Genomic DNA, 27,930 nt, shown 5'->3' with positions numbered 1-27,930 from the left:
GCAAGGCTCATCCGTTCCACCTGGGATGTACTGGCTTCTGCCATTTCCCCACAGGCAGAAAGCTGGATTGCATGATGTGTGGTAGTGGGAAACTGTGTTTGACTGCTCACCCTAGAAAAAACAAAACAGGATACACCCCTGACCCCACTGCTCAGAACTCTACCCTGGTTCACAGGCACCACCGGTAAGGCACTTCTTTTAACAGGCTACCTAACTTGCAGTACAGTAGACTTTAAGGTCAAGTCATGGATTCTGGCTGCTGCGTGTTGCAGCAAGGCTTGTAGCTGTTTCACAAGGCTAAGGCAAGAGGACAGCCTTTAGGGAAACGCCCTAAGGGAGGCAGAGCCACTAGGGATGTTGTTATGAGATCCACCAGAGATGACCAATCAGTTTTCAGACAATGGAAAGTCTTTATTCCAGCCAGCTGGGACTATATTCAGGAGTATTCTGTACCCAAGTGTAGCTCTTAGCATTTAAAATAAGAGGCTTTTAAAGAGCAAACCCACATATTGGAGAATATTACTTTAAGGTGTGTGACTTTGGTTTATGCTGCATTTGTTTAACTCTGTGAAGCTGTGTTACTTTGCCTGTCTAAAACACCTGGTGGTCCTAATAAAGAGCTGAATGGCCAATAGCGAGGCAGGAGCAAGATAGGCGGGGCTGGCAGGCAGAGAGGATAAATAGAAGGAGAAACGAGGGGAGAAGGATATCAGGGGTCAGCTACCCAGACAGCCATGGAGTAAGAAGGAAAGAAAGATATAAAAAAAGTAAGAAAGATAAAAGCCCAGAGAGAAAAGGTAGACAGGATAATTTAAGATAAGGAAAGCTGGCTAAGAAAAGCATAACTAAACCGGGCGGTGGTGGCGCTAAGAAAAGCATAACTAAGCCGGGCGGTGGTGGTGCACGCCTTTAATCCCAGCACTCGGGAGGCAGAGGCAGGAGGATCTCTGTGAATTCGAGGCCGGGCTGGACCGACAGCCTCCAAAACGATACAGAGAAACCCTGTCTCGTAAACCCCCCCCAAAAAAAGAAAAAGAAAAGCATAACTAAGAATAAGCCTCAGTGTGTGATTTATTTGGGAGCTGGGTGGTACCCCCCCATACACACACACACACACACACACACACACACACACACACACACACACACACACACACACACACACACAAAATAGCAAAAACAATCGCGATAACCACATCCTGGTATTTCGCCCAGCAGCTGCAGAGGGGGTGGGGGGATGGGGGAGTGGCGCGGAGTGTCCTGGGTAAGACAGCAGTTTAACAGACGCTAATGTAAGTTAGCTAGAGCATCTTAACCTCCGCTTTCTAGAATAGAGTTGGGTGATTTCTCATGGGGCTTCCTTTCAAGATCAAATTCTCTGGTCAAACCTAAAACGGTCTCAGTAAGAAGACGAGATGGATCTGCACGATCTGCACAGTCTTGCCTTGTCACCGGGTACCTCAGTGGGATGCTTGCTCAAGCAAACTGCCTAAATCAGTATCTGCATAACTGAGAAGCACCACTCTGCCAGACATACAAACCGATAGTGTATTTCAGAAGAGTAGAGATGGCAGATTTCACATCAGATTGTCTTACCGTGCTACAGATTAATTTATCATCATAAAATTAGTAAATTCCTGTGAGAAACAGGACAGAGCATTAGAAAAGGGGGAGTTACCTGGGAGAGGGGAGGGACTGAATAAGAACAAAGCATAGGGATACACAGATATGAAAATATACAGTGCATGTGGGCACACGTCCCAGCACTCGAGAGGCAGAGGATGGTGAATCTCTGAGTTTGAAGCCAGCCTGGTCTACAGAGAGTTACAGGACTGCCAAGGCTACCCAGTGAAACCCTGTTTCAAAAAAAAAAATGGGGAAAGGAAGGAAGGAAAGAAAGAAAGAAAAGTCAGGAAGCAAGAAAATGCCACAATGAAACTCATAACTTTATGTGCTAGCCTTAAAAATAAACTGAAAAAGAAAAAAAGGCAGCAAGTTCTACATGTGTTGCCTTGGTTTTGTTGCTAACTAGAGTTAAGTATTTCTCAAGGCCAGACGCTGTCTCTAGACTGTGTTTCTCAGCTGTCTGGGAAAAGGCAAGTCTTTGTGTGCTGGCCCACATCTGCCCACCCACTAGGTGGCCTTCTTTGCAGTCATCCCCCTGCCTCGACTCTGGAGTGCTGGGATTTCAGGTGTATGCCACCACACCCAGAGAGCTGTGATTTGTAAATATTTTTCTTTGAAACAGTCTCAGACTTAGAAATCGGAAGAAGAATACAGAGCACACTAACGTATCTAAAAGGAACCTGACACGTGGGGATTAACTCTCAGTGCAGTGCAGAAGGTGCCGGCATTGTAAGGAAAGATGTAACTTGAAAATAGAAATGCCCAACTGTATTGTTATGCAGATATTTGAATACAAGTTAGAAACAGGATGGTGTTTGCCTAGCAGCAGCCCTGTTCTGTGGTGTTTATCTCTTAGCACTACAGCAAGTTCAAATCCAGTTAGTGACAGCAGCATCTTCTAGAATCACATTAACCGGTCTTAGCTGAATTTCATTTTTATAATTTGCCTACTTCTATCTAGTTTCATTAATGTTGCCATTTTCACATTTGTCTTTATCAGTTTTTCTATAATTTTGTGTAATTTATAGTACAATATTAACAATCATTCAGGTATCAACAAAACATAAGACATGCCTATTATAGCTGGCATGCATACACTATCTGATCTTTTTCTGATCAATATTTTTCTTAAAATTGCATTTTCATGTATATGGTGTCTCACCTGCTTGTGTGTGTACTACTTGTGCCTGGTGCCCTTGGAGTCAGAAGAAGGTACCAGATGCCTAGAACAGGAGTTACAGGCTGTTGTGAGCCACCGTGTGGGTGGTGGGTATTGAACCCGGGTCCTCTGGAAGAGCCCAGTGCTCTCATTGCTGAGCCATCTCTGCAGCCCCTCTTCTGAGCTGTTTAAATCATGCCATCTTACTGCTTTACACTTTAGAGTACACCTTTAAAAACAAGGAACTTTCTTAGATACCAGTTATCGACATTAAGAAACATAACGTTTACCTTGTAATGTTTGCCTTTTAACCAAATTAAACTTTAACCTTTAGTAATCTACCATCCTTATTCCTGCTTTTGTCAACTGCCCTCTGAATTTCCATTATAGCCATTTCCCCCAATCGAGGACCAGGATTCGATCTAAGATCACATTATATTTCCTTTTCACATCTCTCTTGTTACAGGATTCTTAAGCCTATTGTGGCACAGAAGAAGGCATAAATAACTCCGTGGTGACCTGTAGCTTGAATTGACTGCTAACCTCCAAAAGTGTCAGCATTTGCCTTGACGAACTGACCCAGGGCTGAGACCTCTGTCTCTGTCTCTGTCTCTCTCCTCTCTCCCTCTCTCCCTCCCCTCCAACTCCCTCTCTCCTTCTTCCTCCTCCTCCTCCTCTTCTTCTTGAGATTTATTTAGTGGTGTGCTTTGTTTACCACTATAGGGCCCCACTATATAGCATTGGTTAGTTTGGAACTCATTATGTAGACCAGGCTGATCTTGAACTCACAGAGGTCTGCCTGACTCTATCTCCCAAGTGCGACACCATGCCTAGCATATTTTTGTTCTTAGTTTTGTGTGTGTGTGTGTGTGTATGTGTGTGTGTGTGTGTGTGTGTGTGTGTGTGTGTGTGTATACAGAGGCCAGAAGAGGATGTAGGATCCCCGGACCCAGAGCTGGAGTTACAGGCAGTTGTGAGCCACTCAACATGGGTTCGGGGAACCCAATTCTGACCCACCAGAAGAGCAGCAAGTGCTCTTCACCCTTCAGTGATCTCTCCAGATGCTTTCCTGTCTCTCTCTCCTGCAGCTTGAAGGTGACACCTCTCACTCAACAGATGGAAGAGGCTGTGGAGCTCGGCTGGGAGTAAGTGTAGTTACTCTTACACATACTTGCTGGTGTGGACATCCCTTTCCAGGCACAGTACTTCTCAATCGTGGCCTGTGCCTCTTAATTCACGGTTTTGATGCAAACACATCCCACGTTGGTAGGTCCCAGTAGAAGTTCCATAGTCATCTTTAATCTGGAAGTTTCCCAGTCTTTCTTCGAAAAATGACTGGCATTAAAAAATACAGGTCAATTTTTATTTATACAGCTATGTATATACACCTATTTCCACCTCATTTGGGTTTATCTTAATCTTCCTACTTAGAATCAAACTAACTATCCCCAGATACAACTCTGCACTGTAGTGTATCTTTGTCAGGGTAGCATGTGTGGAAGGAGAAACACCGTATCCCTTCAGCCCTCTTAAGTGATATTGTCTCCTCCAGATGCTGTCTGTTAGGTTCTGGAAACTTTTTTTTTTTTTTTTTTGGTTTTAGGAGACAGAGTTTCTCTGTATTGTTTTGGAGGCTGTCGGTCCAGCCTGGCCTCGAACTCACAGCCTGCCTCTGCCTCCCAAGTGCTGGGATTAAAGGCGTGTGCCACCACCGCCCGGCAGGTTCTGGAAATTTTGCAAGTAATAAGTGACCAGGCTATTCCTTTTGGGCCACCAACCAGCTCCCAAGTCATGACATGGAGGCTTAATGTTAGTTATGAATGCTCTGCCTAGTTTAGGTTCATTTCTGGCTAGCTCTTTTACCTTAGATTAACCTGTTTCTCGAAGGCGAATCTTTCTGAGTTTGAGGCCAGCCTGGTCTACTGATCGAGTTCCAGGACAGCCTCCAAAACAATACAGAGAAACCCTGTCTCAAAAAACCAAAAAATAAAAATTAATAAATAACCTGTTTCTCTTCATCTACGTTTTGTCTTGGGCTTTTGCCCTTTCTTTCCGTCTTTCTGTGTATCTCACTTTCCTGCTGTCTGTCTGTTTAACTGCCTGGCTTCTGGCCCTGCCATCTCCCTAGTTCTCTGCCTCCTTCTCTGTAGTCTTGACTCCTCCTACCTGTTCTCTCTGCATGCCAGCCTCGCCTGCTCCTCCACTGCATACTTATTGGCCAGTCAGCTTTTTATTAACCAATCAGGTGCCTTAGACAGGCCAGGTGAAACAAATGCAGCACATCTTTTTAAACAATTAAACAAATGCAGCAGAAACAAATCGAACATACCTTTGCCTAGTTAAAATAATATTCCAGGCCAGGTGTTGGTGGTGCACGCCTTTAATCCCAGCACTCAGGAGGCAGAGGCAGGCGGATCTCTGTGAGTTTGAGACCAGCCTGGTCTACAGAGTGAGTTCTAGGACAGCCTCCAAAGCCACAGAGAAACCCTGTCTCAAAAAACAAAACAAAAAATAATAATATTCCAGAAGGGGACTTTCTGGAGCTGTGGACATAGTGCTTGCCTAACATTCTAGAGACCCTCAGTTTGATCCTCGATGCCACAAAGATGAATACATGATAAAAAAGCATATATTCTGCTCTGAATCAAATTTCTCCTTTAATTAATATTATGCATCTTGCTGTAATTGGTTTTTACTGTGGTAGTTAAAGGCTAAGCTCATAACTCTACCCAGGCCGCACTTACCAGCTGGCATCCACCCTTTCCCTACTCCTATAATTATTTATGAATTACCAGGGTATGGCTATGAATTCTTAATTATTTATCTGTTAAATTTTTTTCATTTTCATCTTCTTTTACATTGGGATTGTGTCTATGTTCAGTGTGTTTTTGTGTGGACAAGCATGTGGAGGCCAGAGGGCAACTTTGAGGAGACCATTCATTCTCTCCTTCCGCCTCATGGGTGCCAGGCATCAAATTCAGGTTATCAGGGTTGGCAGCCAGTGACTTCACCCACTGAGTCATTCTGCCGGCCCCACCTTGGGCAGAGTTTTTCTCGAAGCCCTAAGCTGGCGTCCAATTCACATTGGTGTGTGGCACTCTCACAGGTGAGCACACTCAAACACACTACTTAATGTAAAAAAAAAGAATTAAGTGTCCTTTTTAAAAGCCTGGTTATGACAATTTATCACCTGCAGAGGGGAGTCTAATGCTTAAAAAGCCAGCCTTTATAATCTTGAGTCCAGCCTGTGCTTACATGTGTCTTAGTTCAAACAGTAATTCTTCTCTCCAGTGACTACATATTCAGCTCTGGGGATGACCACTCGAGTCAGTTGTTCAGAGCAGATAGGCTGGGACTATCACTGGCTTCACTATCACAGGCGGCAATAGTCTTAAATAACTGAGAAGTCTAGAAATACAACCATTCCAGGATTGATGGACACAACACATCTTCCACTATCTTTTTTGATAAGAATTTTATATCTTCTTTAATACAGATACCCTCCTGTCTTTTTTTTTAATTGTTCTTCTGGGATTGGTGGAGCACACCTTTAACCCCATCACTTGGGGGGCAGAGGCAGGCAGGATCTCTGTGAGTTTGAGGCCAGCCTGGTCTACAGAGTGAATTCTAGGACAGCCACAGATACACAGAGAAACCCTGTCTCATTTTGTTTTATGTGTGAGAATGACTTGCCTAGATGTATGACTGTGCACCATACACCGCTTGGTACCTGAGGAGGACATAAGAGGGCATTGGAGCTCCTGGGACTGGAGTTCTAGACAGTTATGAATGCCAAGTGGGTGCTGGGAATCAAACTCGGGTCCTCTGGGAGATCAGCCAGTAATCATTACCACTGAACCATATTTCCAGCACCCTCAAGAGTATTTTTTTTTGTTTTTTTTTTTTTCCGAGACAGGGTTTCTCTGTATTGTTTTGGAGGCTGTCCTAGAATTGGCTCTGTAGACCAGGCTGGCCTCGAACTCACAGAGATCCACCTGCCTCTGCCTCCCGAGTGCTGGGATTAAAGGTGTGTGCCACCAACGCCCAGCCCTCAAGAGTATTTTAAGCATGTATTTGCCCAGGTTGTCTCTGACTCAAGTGGTCCCCCTGCCGTACCCTCTTGAGTAACTGGAAATACAAACACCACTATACCCAGGTAAGAGCATGTTTAGAGTGAAATTAAAAATGTAGATTTTAGGGGCTGGAGAGATGGCTCAGTGGTTAAGAGCATTGACTGTCCTTCCAGAGGTCCTGAATTCAATTCCCAGCAACCACATGGTGGCTCACAACCATCTGTAATGAGATCTGGTGCCTTCTTCTAGCCTGCAGGTGTACATGCAGATACAGTACTCATATACGTTAAAAGAACAAATCTATTTTTAAAATGTAGATTTTATTGTCTTTGATATCACTGAGTATGTTTTATGGCCAAGGGGGTTCATCTCTGAGAGCTGTGTCCAACCTTTTGCCATTGTTTTCTATGAAGTTCACACTTGAGATCCACGAAATAGAATCACAAGTAAAAAACAATTTCGAAACTTGTTTTAATTAAGCTTATGATTTTGTATTGAACGGCATTCATAGCCAACTGTAGTGTGTGTTGTCACCACCCCAAGTCTGCTGGTGGAACAAGATGCCACTACATTGGTAGTGTGATATACTGGCCACATGGATGGACACTAAGGCAGACTGTCAAGTTTTAATCTTAATCTTGCCCTTTCTCAGCTAAAGCATTCCTGTTTCCTCACTTACAAAGTGAGGCAGAAGCGGTTTCATGGTAGGGTTTTTATTTGTCACTAAATGAATGACTGAATGCTTGTCACTTATAACTGTTGGCGCAAGGAAAGTGACAATTGGTTAGTTAGGCGTTATTTGTAATCCATAATGTCATTATGTGTATGTGTGTGTGCATGTATTATTTGTCTCTTTGTGCGTTCATATGTGGGTATGCGTGCTTGCGAAAGAAAACATTGAGTCCCCTGGAACTGGAGTTACAAGCGGTTGTGAGAAATACCACATGGGTGATGAGAACCAAACACAGATTCTTTCCAAGAGCCACCAGCACTGATTTTTATTTGTTTGGACTCACAGAGACCCCTCTGCCTCCTGAGTTCTTGGACTGAAGGCATGCAACACCACGCCAGGGAGCCACAAGCACGTCTAGGCACTGAGGTGTCTCTCCAGCCCCAGATTTTATTTGTTTGTTTCCTTATCGGGTGGCTCTGGAGATGGAGCCTTGTGTATGCTAGGCAAGTGCTCTACCGTTGATCTACATCCGTAGCTCTTTGTAATTTTTATTTTAAAGGCAGAGTCTCACTCTATTGCCCAGGCTGGCCTTAAACTCATTGGGCAGCCCAAGCTACTCCCAAACTTCTGATCCTCTTGCTTCATTGGTATTATAGGTCTGTGACATCGGGCCCATGGTGTCTTTTATTAGCTTAATTCTGATTTTTGTTACAGTAAACTTAAGATGATTATATTAGTTACGCATCAGTGATGCAGCCAGAATGCAAGGAAGGATATAGTTTGACATTGCTAAGGTATTTTCAAATATATATTTAATTACTAACTACATTATGCGGGCCTGCCCCTGTCACCTGGCAGAATGCCCTTAGGCAGTACCCCGGTCAGTCCAAGGTTCTATGGTTACTAGTCTGCATGCAGGTGCAAAGGACCCCATTAAAAGACAGACCCCTACCGTTTAGGATCTCTTTCCCGCTGCTCCCCTGGAGCAGACAGGACTTTTCCTGTCTCCCTCCTCTCTCTGTCTCTGTGTCTCTTTACCTCTTTTCTCTTTCCTTACCCCCTTTCCCTTTTATTTATTTATTTATTTATTTATTTTGGTTTTTCGAGACAGGGTTTCTCTGTGGCTTTGGAGGCTGTCCTGGAACTCGCTCTGTAGACCAGGCTGGCCTCGAACTTACAGGGATCCGCCTGCCTCTGCCTCCCGAGTGCTGGGATTAAAGGCGTGTGCCACCAACGCCCGGCTCCCCCTTTCCCTTTCTAATAACACTCCTCACTTAAGTTCTGTCTGTCTGGCATGTGAGTGGCAAATGCTTTTACTGACTGAACTATTTTCCCAGCCCCTAAGGTGACATTAATGACTCCTTGAATCTGGGTTACACTGTGTATTTGTTACTTTTCTGTTGCTATGTTAAAATATCATGACTAAAGACGATTTAAGGAAGAAAGGGCTTATTTGAGCTTGTGGTTTCTGTGAAATACGAGTTCATTGTGGTGGGGAGGCATGGCAGCAGGAGCAGGGAAACGAGAAGTCATACCTCAACTGACAGAGATGAAGCAGAGAGAATGAACTGAAAGTGGGCCAGGCTATGAACTCTGAAAAAGTTCACCCCTAATGAGGAGCATCCTCTAGGGAAGCTGTACCACCTACCAGATAGGGTCATCACCTGGAGACCATGTGTGAAAAACCTGAGCTGATGGGGGTATTCCTTCCCCTAAACCACCACAGCCTAACAAATTAACACATAAACATAGACACACATATGCATATGTATAGAGAACATATGTGTGTGTGCTTTATATGAGATTTTCACATATAGGGAAAACAACATATGAAAAATCTCCAAAGAACAAACATGCTATCACCAAGCTTCATCCTCAGCCCTGTGTGTGTCTACATGAGTGTATGGTGTGTGAGTGGTGTATGTGTGTGTGCATGTATGTGTGCCTGTGTGTGTATATGTGTGTGAATGTGTGTGCATGTATCCACATGAGTCTCAGAATACCTAAAGAGGCCAAAAGAGGGCGCCAAATCCCCTGGTGTTGGAGTTAACGAGCAGCTGTAGCCACCCAACATGAGTGCTGGGAATCACACCTGGGTCCTTTAGATGAAGAGGAAAGGCTCTTAACCTCTGAGCCATTTCTCCTGGCCCAGCTGTTGGTTTTTGTTTTTCTTTTTGACAGGGTCTCGCTAATGTAGCTCAGACCCCCCAAAAATCCGGTTAATCCTCCATCTTCTGCCTCCACAGTGTTAGGACTACAAACATGCACCACTGGGTCTGGGGTAATCCCACTAACCAGACAAGAAGACCACTAGCATAATTTTAAAGCCAAATTTGAAGCAAGCTTTAACTAAATACTGGCCTGGATGATGGCTCCTAGCTAGGTTCATTCCAAGGTTTCCAGAAAATTGCCATGAGCGACATTGGCCAGGTTCTTATAAAGGCAAACCTACAAGGCTACACACTTCCACCTTGGTCCAATCAAGGGCAAGCGTTCATCCTGAGATACATCCTATCACCTCCAACCTCGATGTGATAAAATTTCCGGTGCAGTTGGGTGGTCAACCAAACTTATTTAGGGAAGTGAAAACAAGCGTCTTGTTATCTTACATTAACAGCCTTCGGCATTTTTGGAAATCTCGGTCCTTGGGCAAGGCTAGAGGCATTTTTGTTTTATGGATCTCTTAGGCACAGTAATTAAAACTCAAAATATAACTTTGACTCTCACACCCGACGTTGATAAAGTATTTTTATATAGGCAGGTTTATTAGTATTTCCCTTTATGTCTTAAGGAGGTCTTCCAACCGTAAACAAAAAAGTCCTTGATTTATTTTAAAATTTTTGTAATTTTAATATTTGATCTGGAAATTTTGATTTTAAAAAGGGTGGAATTTCCCTTTCTTCCCCAGCGGACACACGAAGTTCGTTCATAATCTCCACCTTTCCCTCCATACACATTTTTCATCACGTTCTACCTGTCTTTCTGTTGAATTTTGCCTTTATGTGAACCATAGGACTTAGCCTGGTCAGTTTCAGTAATCAAGCCATTTATGGCTTGTTTAAAAGAACCACTTCCCACCTGACCATTTTCTGCGGTTCCTTTTCAAGTCTGTGCCGAGAAGCAGTTAGAGGAAGTAGGCCACTCGGTAACAGCTTACCACCTCATTTGACTACTGGGAATTCGGAGACGAGGGGCGGAGGGAGGTGACCGTCTTTGTTAATTTAGGCAGTGTTTACCTCCGGGGCTTAATCCCATCCTACCCTCTCCTGTTTTCCCTGAACTGAGGTGAGACCACACACCGCCCTGCCTCCTGCACCCACTTGCCTTTGCTAGGCTACCCGCTGAGCGAATAGGGAAATGGCGGGGACAGGGACCGGCTACCGAGACACCGCGGCGGTCGGGGGGCGAAGGGATGCGGGCCAGAGAGACCAGCTCAGCTGCTCGCCTGAGCAATCTCCTCTGCGCCCGCCAGAAGGCGCCGGCGCCCGCCTTCCCCGCGCAGAGCCGGAGCCTCTGGCGCATCCATCCAGGGAGCGGCGCTGCTGCGGCGTGTGTGCGAGCCGGGCGAGGGCCTGAGCCCTCCGCTGCCTGCGAGGGCGTCTCGGTGCCAGGGCGCCTCAGCTTTGTTGCGGGGCCTGGGGCGCGGCGGATCTTCCATTCAGTTCTCCCAGGCGGGAAACGTCCAGAGCCACCCCCCTACGCCGCGCTCTACAAAGCCCCGGAGTCCGCAGGCAGGCAGGAGGAGCCGGATCCCCCGCACTGTCAGGCTCCCGCCCAGCTCCCGCATCAGGCCGTCTCCGGCCTCATGAGGACCCCCCGGCCGGGGCCGAGAGCCGGGCGTCGCCCGGACCGCGATCTTGCCGCGGCCTTAGAGCGTTAGACAGGTCAGTGCGCTGGCACACCCCGCCCCGCGCGTCGTCCCCGGGGCGCACCGAGGCCACCCGAGGGTCACCTCGGTCGGGCACCCGCAGGCACTGTGCTTTCCCTGACAGGCCCCCTCCGCGGCACCCCGGCCAGGCGCCCAAGGTGTGGCGTGTCACAATGCCGGGGCCTCGGGTGTGTGCGGAAACTCCGATGTGACTGAGAGGCGGAAGAAAGGAGGCCTCGAGCCCCCAGCGCGGGCCATGAGGGAAGGGATGCGCGCTGTGCGGAACGGAGATGGGTGGCCTCGGACACCTGCGCTACCCTCCAAGGCAGAGGAGTCGTGAGCCCCGAGCGTCACCTTCCTTCAGCCCCCGGTCACCTCTTATCTTCCCCCCATTTCAGGATGCGGCTGGGCCGCCGGGCCCTCTATGCGCTAGTCCTGCTGCTCGCCTGCGCCTCGCTGGGGCTCCTGTATGTCAGCACCCGAGACGCACCCCGTCTCCCGAACCCGCTGGCGCTGTGGTCACCCCTACAAGGTTCCCCGAGGCTCGATCTTCCAGACCTTGCCCCTGAGCCCCGCTACGCGCACATCCCGGTCAAGATCAAGGATCAAGTGGTGGGGTGAGTGCTGACGGTGGCGAGGTGGCTGGCGACAGAGCAGAGCGTGCTGGAGGGGGTGGCCTGGGAGCTTTTGTTTCTTCCAGTGCTGGGCTTGGATGCTGCTCTCCCGCTGACTGGTGGAGGCAGTGAAGCAGGAGGCGGAGAGGTTTACCGGAGCTAAAACTGGGAATGCGGTGGGAGACGGGCAGCGGCAGCGGCAAATCTATCCTACTGAAAACCTTGTCACCGCCACTGGGGTGTGGGAGGGTGAGCAGGCAGGAGAGCCCCGGGAGGCTGCCTGCTTCTTAGAAGGGTTCCTGAGTGGCGGCTAAGCAGACACCCCAGTAACTGACTCCACACCTCTGTAAAGCCCAGATACAAGGGATGAGCTGTCTTGTCTCTGGTCCCCTCTTGGGGGCTATTTGAAGAGCAGCATTTTAAGGGGAAAGACGCCAGATGGGAAGAGTCGAGGAATCCAAGCTGGGTAGCTGAACTCTGAAGACCCTGTCTCCTCTCTTCAGGCTACTGACTCAGAACAATTGCAGTTGTGAGTCCAGGGGAGGAAGCTTTCCCTTCCCGTTCCAGACACAGGTTCGAGCTGTCGACCTCACTAAAGCCTTCGACACTGAGGAGCTGAGGGCTGTCTTGGTCGCCAGGGAGCAGGAATACCAGGCCTTCCTTGCAAGGTACCAGTCAGAAAGTCTTGTGGAAGCGGCTGAGCGGGGGTCAGAAAGTCTTGGGGGGCCAGTCTGTGACCCATGGGAAGAGAGAGCTCTCCTGACCCCTGTGTCCTTCCCTCCCTTGCAGGAGCCAGTCCCTGGCTGACCAGCTGCTCATAGCCCCTGCCAACTCCCCTTTACAGTACCCCCTGCAGGGAGTGGAGGTTCAGCCCCTCAGGAGCATCTTGGTGCCAGGTAGGGAAGGAAGGTCATAGCAGGTGAGCCAGGCTAGAGGCTGGATGGGGAAGCGCGAGGGGAGCGTGGATTGGAAGATGAGCATCTCTGATGAGGGAATTTAGGAGGTGGGAGGGGAGGACAGAGGGACTCCAGGGTTGTCCGGAATGGCAGAAAACCTGGCAAGTTTGTGAAGAATCCCGGCTCTGACAGCTGAACAAGGGCTAGCAGGATAGGCAGGAGAAGCCGTGGAAGAAATGTCTCTTTGATGGAAAGGAGTTAAAAGCAAAGGTGTGCCGTGGAGAGCATGTGCCTTTAATCCCAGCACTCCAGAGGCAGAGGCAGGTGGATCTGTGTGAGTTCGAGGCCAGCCTGGTCTACAGAGCCAGCTCCAGGACAGCCAGATGTTTCTGTCCCACCCTGTCTCAGAAAAAAAAAAAGAAGAAGAAGAAGCAGCAGCAGCATTCCCTCCAGGATGTGTTGTACTGGGTCACCACAGGAGAGATGGGCATGAGGTTCTGTGCAGTGCATGATGGGAAGGGGGAGAAAATGAGGAAGACTCAGGGCTGTCTTCATCCTGGCTCTCCATTCTTCCTCCCAGGGCTGAGTCTGCAGGAAGCTTCTGTGCAGGAGGTGTATCAGGTGAGAGGAACAGCAGATGCCGGCAGGGTGACAGAGCCACCCAGAGGGATTCAAGGGTCAAAAGGGCAAGGTGTGGGGTAGGGGTCTAACCCTGCTGCTGTGCCTGGGTAGGGGTCTAACCCTGCTGCTGTCCCTCACCCTCTGCGGGGTCAGGTAGGGGTCTAACCCTGCTGCTGTCCCTGGGTAGGGGTCTAACCCTGCTGTCCCTCACCCTCTGCCAGGTGAACCTGAGTGCTTCCCTGGGCACCTGGGATGTGGCAGGGGAAGTGACAGGAGTGACTCTTACCGGAGAGGGACAGCCAGATCTCACCCTTGCCAGCCCGGGTCTGGATAGACTCAACCGGCAGCTGCAACTGGTCACCTACAGCAGCCGAAGCTACCAGGGCAACACGGCAGACACAGGTGCGAGGTCTGGACAGGGGGTGGCAGCAGGACAGAAAATCTGAAGAAAGCAAATGGCAGAGGGTGGGGGAGGCAGTCTGGGAGTGGCTAGAACTCGGGGCAAGCAATGAATGTAGCAAGTAGGCTGTCAGCCGTGCCAGGCGTGAGAGAAAAAGCCTTTGTTTGCCCAGGGCCAAAGCAGGCCAGAGGGAAACCAGAGCCCCAGGTGTGTTCTCCCTTCTGTCCATCATCCCACCATCCTGGCTCCAGGAAGTGACCTGCTCTCTGAGCCGGAGACTCAGGCACCCCCACTGCCCATGCCTTTCAGTAAGGTCCAGTCTGCTGCCCGCAAAGGTTTCTAGCCCAACACTTACCTTACCAGGTTCCCTCTCCTCTCCCTGCTCTTGTTCAAAGCTTTTTTTTTTTTTTTGCCATATTTGCTCCTACCTTAGGGCCTTTGCATCTGCCACTCTGCCTGGAATGTTCTTCCTCAATATTTGTCCATGGCTGGCTCCCTCTTGACGCTTGCATCTGTGCTCAAATGACTCACTCCTCTCCACTTAAGGCAATTTTCTCACCTCGGTTTTTAATTTAATGCCAGTATTGTGACACAAGACTTTTCTTATTTACTTAGCCTCAAACCAGAATGACTATACCCTCCTAGCTGTATCTCTGCACAGTATGGGCCATTTACTTTTCTATGCCTAAGTTTCATTTCCTGTACTAGGAGTTTATTTGATGGAATTAACATGAGGATTAAACAACTGAGTCATTTAGGACACATTTTCAATGTGTTTTGTTTCGTTTTGCTTTTGAAGTCATCTCATTTCTGTAACTCTGGCTGGCCTCAAACTCACTATTCAGCCGACTTTGAATCCCCGTCCTTGAGCTTCACCTCCCAAGTACCAGGATTACATGTGTGTCCACCACACCCAATCTACAGGAAAGTCTGATGCACACAGCAAAGCATAGTGGCCCATTCATGTCATCTCAGTGCTTGGGAAACTATGACAGGAGGGTGGAAAGGAAGATTAGCCTAGGCTGCACACACATACACACACACACACACACACACACACACACACACACACACACACTCACTCCAGAAGCTTAGTAAATATTAACTTTTTTAAGTTAGCTTTTGGCGGAGCATTGATGGTGCAGCCTTTAATCCCAGCACACCAGAGGCTAAGGCAGATGGATCTCTGTGAGTTGAGGCCAGCCTGGTCTACAGAGTGTCAGGACAGGCTCCAAAGTAATACAGAGAAACCCTGTCTCAAAAAAACAAAAACAAAACAAACAAACAAAAAGTTAGCTTTTATCTAGACACGGTAATGCTCACCTATAATCCCAGCACTCAGGGATCTGAGGCAGGCAGGAGAATTGCCTCAGGGTTGAAGCCAGCCTGGGCTATGCAGCAACTACCAAACCAGCCAGGACTACATAAGCAGGACCCGGTCTCAAGAAGCCAAAAAGGAAAGAAAAAAAAGTTCCATTGTTTTTGGCCCACCTGCTAAAGTTTGAGTTTCTGGGCAGGAGATGTAGTCCGGTGGGCAGCGTGCTTGTCTGGTACACACAAGACCATGGATTCAGTCTCCAGTATTGCGAAGAATTCTACATGATGTCTCACTAGGGGACATTTGTAGGTAACGACGCCTGTGATCTCAGTCAATGGGCAGAGGCAGGAAGATCAAGGTCTTCCTCTGGAAGGAAAAGATGGCTTGGGAATATAAACTCGGTGGTAGAATGCGTTAGGTCCTAACTTCAGTTCCCACCACCACAAAGCAACAAATGTGAGTCCCTCAGACATCAGAACTATATGTTCTTGCCCACCAAGGTCTGGAAAGGCAGAGTAGGGGTTTAAATTTCAGTCCTCTGAAAAGAGAATGGGCCCAATTCCACGTCCTTTTTTCCCAGTCCGGTTCTCCACCAAGGGACACGAGGCTACCTTCATCATCCGCGTCAGGCATCCTCCCAACCCACGGCTGTACCCACCTTCATCTCTATCCCAGGGAGGTGAGGCTCGCGGGACTAGGGAAGTAAAGAAGGGGTTGGCCATGGGAGGGGTTGCTCCCCCCTTTTTTCTTCCTTTCTGCATCCAACCCTGCCTGCGTCTTGCTTTCAGCCCAGTCCAACATCAGTGCCCTGGTTACCATTGCCACTAAGACCTTCCTTCGTTATGATCGGCTACGGTCACTCATTGCCAGCATCCGACGCTTTTATCCCACGATCACCATAGTCATCGCTGACGACAGCGACAAACCGGAACGCATCAGCGACCCCCATGTGGAGCACTATCTCATGCCCTTCGGCAAGGTGCGCTGCCTGCAGAGCTGAACCCGGGCGGCCACCAGAGGACTCTGGGAAGGGGGCGTGCCCTCAGGCTGCGGCTTGCTGGGTAGTGAGTGATTAAGGACCACCTGCCTCAGAAGCGAGCGCGTGCCTATTGTAAGGGATCCTGGGATCCGGAACCTTGCCTGTCTTATTCGTTCTGCATCCTTGAAATGGGACTTAATGCCTATAATAGAATGAATTGCCAGATGCATGCAGGAATTAGATGCGTTTCAAGAGCCTTCCCCAAAAGATCCAAGACCTTTAGAAAGAGGGTGGGAACCTGCTGGCTTTTTTGTTTGTTTGTTTTAACCTGCTTACCGGTCATCCGAAAGCACTCAAAAGCCTAAAAGAGGGGCACGGGGCTGTTTCGAGGGTAGGGAGAGAGGAAGAGAGACAGTTGTCCTTCTCCTACACACTCCCCAACCATAATACAACTCTCCCAGGGTTGGTTCGCAGGTCGCAACCTGGCGGTGTCCCAGGTAACAACCAAATACGTGCTGTGGGTGGACGACGACTTCGTCTTCACGGCGCGTACGCGGCTGGAGAAGCTCGTGGACGTGCTGGAGAGGACGGCCCTGGACCTGGTAGGGAGGGGGCGCGGGGTGTTGGGTGGCAGAGCCGTGCGCCCTCGGGTGGAACGAGTCTGGGGGGCGGGATGTAGCCCTGGGTCCTGTGGGGCTGAAGCCTGCAGGGCTAGGGTGGGGCCGGGGGCGCAGATAGGACGCTCCCCACTCCTCGGCGACTTCGGCGTCTTAACGCAAGCATGCTCTCACTCCCCGCAGGTTGGGGGCGCCGTGCGGGAGATCTCGGGCTTCTCGACCACCTACCGGCAGCTGCTGAGTGTGGAGCCGGGTGCCCCGGGTCTTGGGGACTGCCTCCGGCAAAAGCGGGGTTTCCACCACGAGCTGGTTGGGTTCCCAAACTGCGTGGTCACCGACGGCGTAGTCAACTTCTTCCTGGCGCGCACAGACAAAGTACGCGAGGTGGGCTTTGACCCGCGCTTCAACCGGGTGGCACATCTAGGTGAGTGGCGCCCCCTCGCGGCAAGGCCTGGGAAGGACCCGGTGCAGCCCTGGGCGGGGCAGAACGCAGCACCCACCTACCGCCCCCACTCCGGTAGTTGCTAGAGCAGTTGGGCAGAGCGGGGGGGGGGGGGGGGGTGGGCGGGTTGTTACCGAGATCTGCACCTGAGCTTTAAAAAAAAGAAAAGAAAAGAAAAAACGAAACTTCCACTTTCTTCTGCCCAATGTCCCGTTTGCACCTCAGACAGTTAAAGTTCGGCACTCCACTGCCAAAGTCACCCTTACAGCCACCTGCTTCCCCAGGTTCAGACATACTCAGAGGAGTGAATCAGGTGTTTATTGAAATGAACTCCACTTTACACAAGAGTTAACTAGACGGATAGGCGCAAAAGTGTCCTTAGCAGCAGAGTTTTTGCACAGCTGCCCATCTGAGCCCTAGATCTCAGTTCTCCCTAGGAACTGGCCTTTTCCACCCCGGGGGGGCCTTAGCTTAACCGTGTGCCCTCCCCCCCAGAGTTCTTTCTGGATGGCCTTGGTTCCCTTCGCGTTGGCTCCTGCTCGGATGTGGTTGTGGATCATGCGTCGAAGGTGAAGCTGCCATGGACATCAAAGAATGCGAGGGCCGAGACTTACGCCCACTACCGTTACCCGGGATCGCTGGACCAAAGTCAGGTGGCCAAGCATCGCCTGCTGTTCTTCAAACACCGGCTACAGTGCATGACCGCTGAGTGATGGTGGATTTGGACCTTCACACTGTCAGGCTAGGCCTGCCTATTTGTCCCGGCCAGGAAATTTCCAGCAACGCCTGCAACCCCTAAACCCTTGGCCCCTGACCGGCTCTTTCCTCCGACCTGATCCCTAATAGGGGCTTGTCCTGGTGACAGCCCTTCCTTTCTGTGAGTGACAGAGGCCTGATGGAGCCATAACACCCCCCCCACAACCAGTGCCAAGTCCTCCCCAACCCCATTCCTATGGGGCAGGAAATGGGGGGATTCACTTTCCAAGTGCCAAAGAGCCCAGAAGGACTCTTAAGACCCTCATGTGGAAACACTCTCTCCTCCCGAGGGGGCAGGGAAACTCCCAAAGTGCAACCCCAGGGACACACACCCTCAACCCAGCTCCGGATCCAGCACCGTGTGTACCGGCTTCAACATACCCCACAGAGAGCACTGTGACTGGAGTTGCATGAAGCTGGTGAACACACGGTGAAAGTCATTTTTACTTGTGTCTCTGCAGTACTTTGGGCATGGTGGGGCTGGGGGGGAGGACTAGAGAGGTCCACATGCAGACACCTAGACCCACTCCATGGGCTGCAGATAATCTCGGCTTCATTTTATTGCTTGCATTGGGGGGAAGGGCTCAAAGGCCGTAGCCTTCCTCACACACATACGGTTAGGGCCTCTCACACTCCAAGTGACCTTGGTCAGACCCACACTGTGCAAATCTTTGGGTCAGTGGTCTTCTGGGAAAGAAAATGGACAGTTCAGGATTATTAGGTTACCCCCATCTGTCTCTGGGACTCAGTACTCTGGGAGCATGCCAGCCCTTTGGAGACCTTATGCAGTTCTTCAACATTGGTGAAGGGTGTCCCACACTCCCTAACTTGTTTGTTCTGGTTTTCTTGAGACGAGGTCTCTCTATGTATCCCTGGATGTTCTGGAACTTCCTATGTAGACCAGGCTGGCCTCAAACTCATAGAAATCCTCCCGTGTGCTGGGGGATTGAGGGTGTGCCCACCTCCCCCAACTTCACTTGACATCTCCCTGCTTTCCTCTTGGTCTTCCTCAGTCCCTTCTCCAAATCCGTCTTCCAGATCTTTACATATTCAGCCAGTCCCCCCCTACCCTAGCCCAGCACCTCCCGGCTCCTGTCCTTACCAGTCTCTCCAGCGCATGTGCAGCTGCATCCTGGACACTCACAAAGAGTTGTTCCGGGGTCATTCTATCCAGGAGCCCTGCCCGGGTTAAAGTCTCCAGCACCAAGGCTGTATGGGAAAGGCGTCAGCTGCTGGGGCCCCAAATCCATCCAGTATCTTCCTGCCAACTAGTGTCTGAACAGTCCCCCCCTCCGCCTGCCCCCCACCCCTCTATTCTTCACACCACGTACCGTTACACTGAGCTAGGAGGAGACAGATTCCAGCATCCTGGCATCGCCCGGTGAGCTGCAGGAACCAGACAGAGGGATTAAAACCCAAATCAGGGCTATGAGTGGGATGGCCAGGAGCTCTTTCTTGGCTTCCCTACTCCGTTGCCTCACCTGGACCACTTCCCTGGCTCCTGCAGCATCCACAAAGGTGATGCCACTGAAGTCTAGGACCACCACTCTGATGGGCCCCGCACCTAAGATGGAAGAAGGCCAGAGTACCCAGACGCCTCTGTGGTCACCACCAAATTTCCCTCTTTGTCATCCGTCTCACCTTTGTCAGGTAGACTACCCAGCTTTGGAGACTGCCATAAATAGAGAAAAACAACATCACCACCAAATCACAGGCACTGGCTTGCACTCTCAGAATACACGGCCACCCAATCCCACAGGGTCCACACTCCTTGACCAAAATCCTCACCCTGCATCCAAGCCCCAGATGCCACTCCAAGATGTGGCGGAACTGCCCACGGGTTGCAAAGTAGAGTGGTGACGGATAGCTCAAAATACAGAGGCCTGGAACCTGGAGGAGCTGAAGGGTAAGAGAGTCAGGATCACCCTGTGGTTCCTCCCTGCGTGGGATACTACCCACCCACCTTACAGCTCTCTCTGAGTGGCCTGTAGAGCTCGGTCCCCTCAGCCAGTCCAAGTGCCAGGCACTGCACCCTAGAGAAAAAGCTGGAGTCAGATTCCCAACCCAACCTGGCCTGGCTATCGTCACCCCCAGAATATCTCTCTCCCTCCCCTCATTTCAACTCTACCCATCTCTCCGCTCACCTCTGAGTTCGGCAGACCACTGTCATCATAGAGACGACCACACCCACAGCCAGGCCCAGGTCCACACTCAGCGTCACTACTGCCACCCACGTGACCATCCACACAGCCTGAAGGACATGGATATGGGTGGGTGAGAAAACACAGATGCAAGGACAAAAATGAGTAAGGATGGCGGAGGAGAAAGGAAGCATGGCAGAGGGAAGGACTTACTAAGAGTATACACACCAAATACAATAACTTCAGACCCTGTGTGAGTTCAATGATAGGGAACTCTGCTAATATTCATGGATTCAATCTTCACAACCACCAAAAATGCCCTCACACACACACTCGGGTCCGATGAGCTCAAATCCCAACCTCTTCCTTTGCTCTGACATATGCATGAGGTCTGTGTGTTGGAGGGTGTATGGGTTAGAGGATTTAGGACCAGAGTGATCAGCTCCGGGCCAGGGCAGAAGCAAGGGATGCTGGGAAGAGGCACCCTGGGGGTAATGCCATTTCTCACAAAGTCCACACGGCTGATGTGCCATAGCTGCGGCAGTTCCTGCATCTGGAAGAACATCTGGCGCATGCTGGAGATATTGATGCAAGCCAGGACAGCCTTGAGACAGAGAAGAATAGGCCTTTGTCCAAAGGCTCTGGATTCAGCCAGATCTACTCAGGCACACAGGGCCTCGTCTCCTCCCCACCTTGGGCAGATAGTAGAAGAAGGGCCCCAGCCACAGCAGAACCGACAGGACCACGATGCAGGAGAAGAGGCCGGCCAGCTGCAGGGAAAGACAGGGAAGAGGAGGGAGAACCTGCTCTGCCCGCACCTGTGTCCCTGCCCCGCTGGTCTCCCTGTCCAGGCTGTCTCATCTCCTTCAGAGGTCTCCCGCCCGCCTCCTTCTCCCCTGCTCACCCCCTCCTGAGGTTCTGCAGTCATACTTCGAACCTCCCCCAGCACTGTACCTGTTCCCCCACCTCCCCCAGATGTTTGCAGTTCACCCTCACTATTGTAGGCCACCTCTGCACCTTAAAAGGTCCCGTTAGCTGGTGACTTCACAAGTGGGCCAGCCATCAGCTTAGGGCACCAACAAAGTAAGGAAAAGAGACTGGGGAAGAGTGACATGTAATGTTTCTTTCCTTTTCTTCTTTTAGAGGTCCCTAAGGAAAAGGTCAGAATTTTATCTCCTACATTTATTGGGGTGTGTGTGTGTGTAGGGACCACACACCTGTGTCCTGGTTCTTGTAGAATCTGACACTGGGAATCTTTGTCACACTGAAGCAGGGTCTCTCAGTTGGACCCAGAGATCACTGACCCAGGGCTGCTCCAGGGGACCCCACCCCCATCTCTGAAGACAGGTCTCCACGCCCATGGAGCTGGGAGTGTGAACCTGTGTCCTCATACTTGTGCAGCAAGTGTTGCTTTGAAACAGTCTCCTTGTACCCCAGACAGCCTGGAGCCCCAGGTCCTCCTGCCTCCGTCAGTCTTCTGGGTATGTAATACAACATTCAGCTATTTTAGATACTTTTAAAAAAAGATTTATTTAAAATGTATACAGCATTCTGCCTGCATGTATGCCTGCAGGCCAGCAGAGGGCACCAGATGGTTGTGAGCCACCATGTGGTTGCTGAGAATTGAACTCAGGACTTCTGGAAGAGCAGTCAATGCTCTTAACCTCTGAGTCATCTCTCCAATCCATATGTTGGGCTTCTTGAGACAGGGTTACCTTTGTGTAACAGTTCTGGACCAAGTTGGCCTAGAACTCACAGAGATTTGCCTGCTTCTGCCTCCCAACTGCTGGGATTAAAGGTGTGCGCCACCACGGCCACCACTGTAGGGCAGTTGTTTATATTTTTAACTAATCTGAGGCACCACAGCTTTCATCAGTGCTTACAGCCCACAGAGGTCTTCTCGAGCTTCGGCATTGTCTGACCCTCCTCCTTACAATCCCTTCCTCACTCCCATCTTCTAATACAGATGTATCCGCCTGTCCCCCCACTCTGTGGGCCCCCCTGCCTGAATACCCCATCTTTTCTCCTCACCCAAGGACTCTCTCTTACCTGTGTGTTCCCACCAGCATCCACCAATAAGCTGGTTGTAGCCAGCGTGGCCGAGTTGGGAAAGCAAGAGAAGAGAGAAGAGACGAGGTTGGAGACACCATGGGCCAAGAGTTCCTAGGAGGATGCAATGGGGTGAGGAGGGAAAGACAGGCATGGAAGAGTAAGGCTACGAGGTCATTTGTGGAGAAGGCTGGCCCCACAATCAGAGTCACACCTGGTTGGGGTCGATAGTGTAGCTGTGCTTGTCTGCATAGATGGAGGCCAGGGAGGCGGACACGGCAAACGTAACCAGTGCGATGGGCAGTGAGTCAGCCAGGATCCTGGGCAGCTCGTCCAGCCTGGGGAAGAGGGGCTGGGGAAATCTAGAGAGGGAAGGATCCGTGGTAAAGATGGGTTGCGTGCTACAGGGAAACAGCAAATAGGAGGGTAGGACTCGGGAGGGTATCTGTGGGAGGGGAGGGAGGGAGAAGTGTCTTTTCTCTCTCTTACCCTCCAGGCAATAGTCCCACTACCTGGACATTGTATCTTGTGTTCAGGGAAGAGGCGAAGCAGAGCACAGAGGCCAGAAACACCTAAGGAAAAGAACACACTAGGGCCTAGGGCCGTTGGCCGAGTCTAGACGAGACTGAAAGAGAATCCCAGTGTGGTTCTGGGTGGTTTCAGCTGGTGAGGCCACAGAACGTTTGGAACGGATGTCTAACAGCTACATCTTACCTACGGTGAAGGAAGGCTCATAGCACTTGTCTGAGAGATGGAGAGACAGAGGACCTAAGATGAGGTCCTTTGGGAGTGATGGACACAGAAGACTCACTTGGGGCACCTGAGCCATTCTGAGCATATCTGAGTTACCCATGGAAAGCACTGACATTTATTTACACAGGAAGAGTTATCTAGGTGCATAATGAAAGAAAGATACAGCGAGTTACAGTGAGAGACCCGTGGAGGGAAGAAAGGATGCAATGCAAAGGGGGCCTGGGGGCAGCTCGACCCGGGAAGTGGAACTGTACAGGTGGGCAGTTCTGGTGGGCCAATGCTCTGGAAAATGCTCGGAAAACTACAAGTGTCAACAGGACTTCTCGCTTGGGACTTCTGTGCATCCCACAAGGGGGCGACAGCCTCTAGATCCTACCGGATGGGTAAGATGGGGACACAGCAGGGGGCAGAGACCTACGGTGGCCCTCACCATGACAACTTCTCCTGGAATCGGAGTGGGTAGCCTGTCCCGGAATCTCACGTTCAGTTCCTTGACCGGCACTAGCAACGCCAGGCTGAGCGCTGAGATGGCCAGTTCTGCAGGACTGCTCCCGGCCAGTGCCATGAGCACCGCGGCTAGCGTCTGCAGGCAGGCAGGGGCCGGGTGGTAACTGACCACGCCAGACTCAGCACCAACCCACTAGACCCGAGGAAAGCTCTCGCCTCCCTAGCGCCCTCACGCAGCACCATGACTGCATATATTCCTTGCCTGCTGAGTGCTATTTCTCCACCCTCAGCCCCTCCCCTTCCTATTTGTCGTCCCCTCCTCTCCCCCCCCACGTGACTTCTAGAAACCTCTTTTTCCACTCTCACCTTGAAGAGAGAAAAACAGCCGATCTGACGTGGGAGAGACAGTCCCAAAAGGCTTGGCAGCTGGGACACCAGCACGTGCACCGCGGCCCCGCTGGTCAGCGCCTTGACCACAGGCTCGGATAAAAAGGTGGACAGGACACCAAGCTGCAGCGCAAACATCGCCAGCTGTAGAGAAGGCGGAGAGGCGAAGGTGGTGTGCGATCGCCAACAGACCTGAACCCGAGGCGTGCTCCAGCCCTTCTGCCAACCTCAGGCCCAATCGTTCTGGCCCCCTCCGGTGGATCCATCCCCTAGGGTCCTTACTGGGTCCTCCCTTACCATCAGCGCCCCACTCCCGAAGGCCACAGCCGCTGCCGCCCCAACTCTCCGGGCTTCCAATTGCTCCTTCTCAATTCCACTGAGGTTCCCCGCAAGGGGTTCGGGCACCAGGCGCTCAACAACAGAGCCCGTCATGAGGCTGAGTACTGCGAAAGTTCCTGTAGCCATGAGCCAAACGCAGAGGTTAGCACTTGTGCAGCCTGGAGCAGAGCAGCCCAGACTAGAGCAGATCTAGAGCCTTGGGTGCTGCTGTCTGATCCACTCTCTTAGAAGGTAGCTGCCTAAGTGAAGACCTTTGGGCCATGGCCCGGTGCTGTAGCCCGGAACCGGTGGCCAAGGAGGAAAAGATTGTCTCCACAGGCAGAAAGTGTCCCCTCCGCAGGCTTTCAGAGGACTCTGTGCTTCTTTCCCTTCAAGGCCAGGAATTACTCGTTTCAACCAAATTTCACAGGGAACAAAGAGATCCGTGTAAACTCACTCCAGCAAGCCTCGGGGTGGGTCATAGAATTCTGTGCAAAAAGGTGGCGATAGGTTGGGGATGCCCTAAGAGAGGTGGCAAGCAGGCGAGGGAGGGCGGCAGAGAGGAATGGAGCCCCAAAGCTTTCGAACAGCAGCCTCTGCCAGGGTGTGTAGACTATACAGTGAGACCCTGTCCTCCCGCTCCCAAAGATAAGGAAGCCTCAAACCCCTGACTATTTTCATCCTAAAGAGAAGGTATGGGGAGTACGGCCACTCACCAGTGGACAGGTGTCTCCCAGTGCCCAGCAAACTGTAGATGAGGACGGGAAAGAAAGAAGTGTAGAGTCCGAACACCGGGGGCACCGAGGTCAGGAGGGCAAAAGCCATGCCTAAGGGGAAGGAGAAGGGGGCGGATCCATAAACTCCAGGTTCTGCCTTTCCCACACTGGTGGGCTGGCATCAGAGACTTTAAATCCTGACACCTGAGGGAACTGAGAGGTTAATGGGCCTCGGTGGGAGGTCGTGAGGCTGACAAAGTCACAGATCCCTGCCCACGTCGTGGGTGGCAGATTCTGTGCCTCTCTCCAGTTCTCTGAGGCGGAACAGAGTCCAAGATGTCTCACGGGGTTGCACAGTGGAGGAGGGTTGGGGGTGGGGAAGATGGTGGGGTCCCATGGTCCTCCCAAACCGAGCTTCAAATCTCCCCCCTCCGACCACGCAGGGACCCACCATTTCACTGCTCAATTCTCAGCTCCTCCAGAAGCCTCCCCACTCCACCCAATAGCTTAGAACACCTAACAGGCTGTAGCTGGGGCCTCACCCTGGGGCACGTGCACAATGCCCACGGTCACTCCTGCCACAGCATCTCCGAGCAGCCAGGCTCGCCAGCGGTAATGGGGCAGCCAGCGCAGCGGGGGCAGCCGTGCCTGCAGCACGCGCCACGCCCCCGGCCCAGAACAGGAGCAGGCTCGCCTTCTCCACAGCCGGCACAGCCAGGGTGAGCAGGGCTCGGCTGGTAGCTCCGGCTCCTTTTCGCCCCCGAAGAGCTCCTGGAACCGAGCGTGGGTGAGAGGTTCCCTGAACCTAGAGCTCAGTGGAGACTTAAGGTCAGAAACCTCTTCCGGATCTGGGCAGGTCTCAGACACGAGTGGGCCACTCATTTTGTCCTTGACCCCCCGCAATATCTCCGGGTCTTAAATACCCCCTCTCTCTCCTTCTCCGCCCCCCTCCCCGCTGGTCCTGAGCCCGCCTCCACAAAGCAGGGTCCAATCCGGACCTGTAGGGAGTACTCTAGGGTGCGTCCTTGGGTCAGGCTCGAGTGGAAAAAGTCCCTGTGTTAGGCGCCTCCTCAGGCATCCTTAGCCGGATCTGACCGCCTGGTAGCCTGGGGGCCGGCCATGAGGAACGGTCAGAGATGTGAGACCCACAGCCCCTTCCAACAGTCCTCACCTCCGCATCAGGAACCCTTTATTCATTTGCAGATACCTGGTTTCTTTGGGTCAATGATCCTTCCCTGAGCCCCAGTATGCCCCACCACGCCAGCTGGGATTACCCATCCAAATCCCATTCCTCATGTGGCAAGCTTGCCCCAAGGAAAGTGTTTTATAACAAGAAGACAGTCTTATAAGCTAATACACTGCGAGCAAGGGCGAGGACAGAGAACTACCCCCACCTCTTTGTTAGGGGTGGCGAGGTCTGGGTTAGGGGGAATGGTGAACTAACATGAAATTTTTATTTTATTTCTTAGGAGCCGCAAAGCCCTGAAAAACACTGTTCCTTACATCCAGCTTTTCTTCTCAAAGCAGGCATTCTACAGTACCTGGTTAAACTAAGGGTGCGGCGCTTGCTGATGGCAGTCACCCCAGTTGCTTTGGCTGCCCCGTTACAGCTGGCACTGGTGGGTCTGGCTGTCCCAGGGGCACGAAAGGGTCACCCACCCACCTCATGCACCCCAGTGGTCTCTGAAGAGACACAGAGATTTTAAGTCCCAGGTTGCTGCCATCCCCTCGTCCAGTCAGACACTTTAGCAACCCCGCCACCACTCTCTGGTTCCCCCAGTCCCTGACCCCAAAGCCCAGGGTGGGGTCTAGAGAGGGTGGGCCTCTCCTCTTCAATTCCTCCTATTGTTCCCCAGAAATCTTATCTGGGCCTCGCATCCTGCCCCCTCCCCTTGTAGATCCCTCCTCTCATTGTCAGCTAAAGGGACCTGGGACCCATGAGGAGGTTCCAGCATCCCCACACCCCCCCCACCTCAGCGGTCTATTGTCTGCTGAGGAAGCCCCAGCACATGTGACCGAGCCCCAGGGGACGGTGGACACACACATCTGGGTCCCTGTATGCTTGGCTGTCCCTGTCCCAGGGGCCGCTTCAGGAGTTGGGAGGGGTGAAGACCTCTTCAGTGCTCCAGGCTTATAAAGAAACCATTCCTATCCAGGGTGGACAGACCGCCCCCCCTCATGAAGAGGGCAACAGAGACGATGGATCCACTCCACCTTCCCACGCTTCAGCACAACGTGGAAGCCTCAGAGCAAAGGTACCCTGCATGTTTTATTCATTAGTCTCGAGATGTTGGGGGGGGGGGGGGATAGTAGGAAGTCACAGTGCAGTCTGGTGGAGTTTGAACCAAACAACAAATCTAGAACCCAGAGGACTGAATTAAGGGGAGAATATATTAGGACAACTCTAGAGTTTCCCCTAAGCCCCAGGTGTAGACTGAGAGATGGCATGATGGCAGTGGTGACAATGACAGAGGCACCTTTGATTTCTGCTCTGCTCTTGTTTTGTTGTTCATTTGTTTGAGACCAGTTCTCACTATGTAGATCAGGCTGGACAGGTTCTCACTATGTAGATCAGGCTGGACAGGGCCTCACTATGTAGACCAGGCTGGACAGGTTCTCACTATGTAGACCAGGCTGGACAGGTTCTCACTATGTTGACCAGGCTGGACAGGGTCTCACTATGTAGACCAGGCTGGACAGGGTCTCACTATGTAGACCAGGCTGGACAGGGTCTCACTATGTTGACCAGCCTGGACAGGTTCTCACTATGTAGATCAGGCTGGACAGGGTCTCACTATGTAGACCAGGCTGGACAGGTTCTCACTATGTAGACCAGGCTGGACAGGGTCTCACTATGTTGACCAGGCTGGACAGGGTCTCACTATGTAGACCAGGCTGGACAGGGTCTCACTATGTAGACCAGGCTGGCCTTGAACTCACAGAGATCCGACACGACCATTGCCACCGGCACCGCCAGGTTCTATCCTCATTTTATCATCAGGCCCCTGCTCACAGGGCCAGATCTCTTCTGGGTTTATGCTACTTCACCAATCCATTTCCACGGCAGCCTCACCTCC

The 27,930-nt window shown here is 51.3% G+C and overlaps 2 protein-coding genes and 1 long non-coding RNA gene across 9 annotated transcripts; 1 reads left to right on the top strand and 2 right to left on the bottom strand.

Annotated features, from left to right (window-relative positions):
• Positions 1-1,273: 1,273 nt before the first annotated feature.
• On the top strand, positions 1,274-18,482 carry B4galnt1 (beta-1,4-N-acetyl-galactosaminyltransferase 1). 5 transcript variants are annotated; one of them, XM_040754766.1, is made up of 11 exons: positions 1,274-1,292; positions 11,798-12,016; positions 12,517-12,681; positions 12,803-12,909; positions 13,490-13,530; positions 13,752-13,932; positions 15,829-15,927; positions 16,037-16,227; positions 16,689-16,829; positions 17,028-17,268; positions 17,782-18,482. In XM_040754766.1, coding segments are annotated over exons 1-11 (1,605 nt in total). In that variant the 5' UTR covers positions 1,274-1,290; the 3' UTR covers positions 18,000-18,482. The 5 variants fall into 5 exon arrangements, with proteins under 5 accessions (XP_040610700.1, XP_040610699.1, XP_040610702.1 ...); XM_040754765.1 differs by lacking the exon at positions 1,274-1,292 and adding an exon at positions 3,877-3,930; XM_040754768.1 differs by lacking the exon at positions 1,274-1,292 and adding an exon at positions 10,633-10,816.
• On the bottom strand, positions 10,276-15,830 carry LOC121143261. The gene is made up of 2 exons (XR_005880454.1): positions 15,422-15,830; positions 10,276-15,182 (listed from the first exon to the last, which is right to left on the bottom strand). It is a non-coding gene; the product is annotated as an uncharacterized LOC121143261 (long non-coding RNA).
• Positions 18,483-18,578: 96 nt separating the features above from the next.
• LOC101833698 (solute carrier family 26 member 10) lies at positions 18,579-25,758 on the bottom strand. Of its 3 annotated transcripts, none has more exons than XM_040754762.1 (19): positions 25,396-25,758; positions 24,854-24,964; positions 24,117-24,274; positions 23,799-23,963; positions 23,416-23,568; positions 22,722-22,804; positions 22,447-22,594; positions 22,233-22,346; positions 21,577-21,660; positions 20,876-20,953; positions 20,692-20,787; positions 20,187-20,293; positions 20,006-20,075; positions 19,831-19,941; positions 19,684-19,714; positions 19,524-19,606; positions 19,374-19,428; positions 19,145-19,251; positions 18,579-18,729 (listed from the first exon to the last, which is right to left on the bottom strand). In XM_040754762.1, the coding sequence occupies exons 1-19, from the start codon at positions 25,733-25,735 to the stop codon at positions 18,691-18,693; spliced, it is 2,133 nt and encodes a 710-aa protein (XP_040610696.1). In that variant the 5' UTR covers positions 25,736-25,758; the 3' UTR covers positions 18,579-18,690. The 3 variants fall into 3 exon arrangements, with proteins under 3 accessions (XP_040610696.1, XP_040610697.1, XP_040610698.1); XM_040754763.1 differs by having other exon boundaries at positions 18,579-18,726; XM_040754764.1 differs by lacking the exon at positions 21,577-21,660.
• Positions 25,759-27,930: the final 2,172 nt, after the last annotated feature.

The sequence above is a fragment of the Mesocricetus auratus genome, unplaced genomic scaffold, assembly GCF_017639785.1.
Source record: "Mesocricetus auratus isolate SY011 unplaced genomic scaffold, BCM_Maur_2.0 Super-Scaffold_100011, whole genome shotgun sequence".
In the NCBI taxonomy this organism is placed as follows: domain Eukaryota; kingdom Metazoa; phylum Chordata; class Mammalia; order Rodentia; family Cricetidae; genus Mesocricetus; species Mesocricetus auratus.
This window is presented reverse-complemented; position numbering and strand designations above follow the sequence as displayed.

Bases quoted from the DNA above. Each gene is read 5' to 3' on its own strand.
- LOC101833698 (XM_040754762.1), bottom strand. From the start codon at position 25,735: ATGAGTGGCCCACTCGTGTCTGAGACCTGCCCAGATCCGGAAGAGGTT. The intron at 20,294-20,691 runs GTGAGAAATGGC...CATGTCCTTCAG, and splicing joins ACATCAGCCGTGTGGACTTT to GCTGTGTGGATGGTCACGTG. The intron at 19,942-20,005 runs GTGGGTGGGTAG...CTTACCCTTCAG, and splicing joins CACTCAGAGAGAGCTGTAAG to CTCCTCCAGGTTCCAGGCCT.
- B4galnt1 (XM_040754765.1), top strand. From the start codon at position 3,902: ATGGAAGAGGCTGTGGAGCTCGGCTGGGA. The intron at 15,928-16,036 runs GTGAGGCTCGCG...TCTTGCTTTCAG, and splicing joins TTCATCTCTATCCCAGGGAG to CCCAGTCCAACATCAGTGCC. The intron at 16,830-17,027 runs GTAGGGAGGGGG...CACTCCCCGCAG, and splicing joins AGAGGACGGCCCTGGACCTG to GTTGGGGGCGCCGTGCGGGA.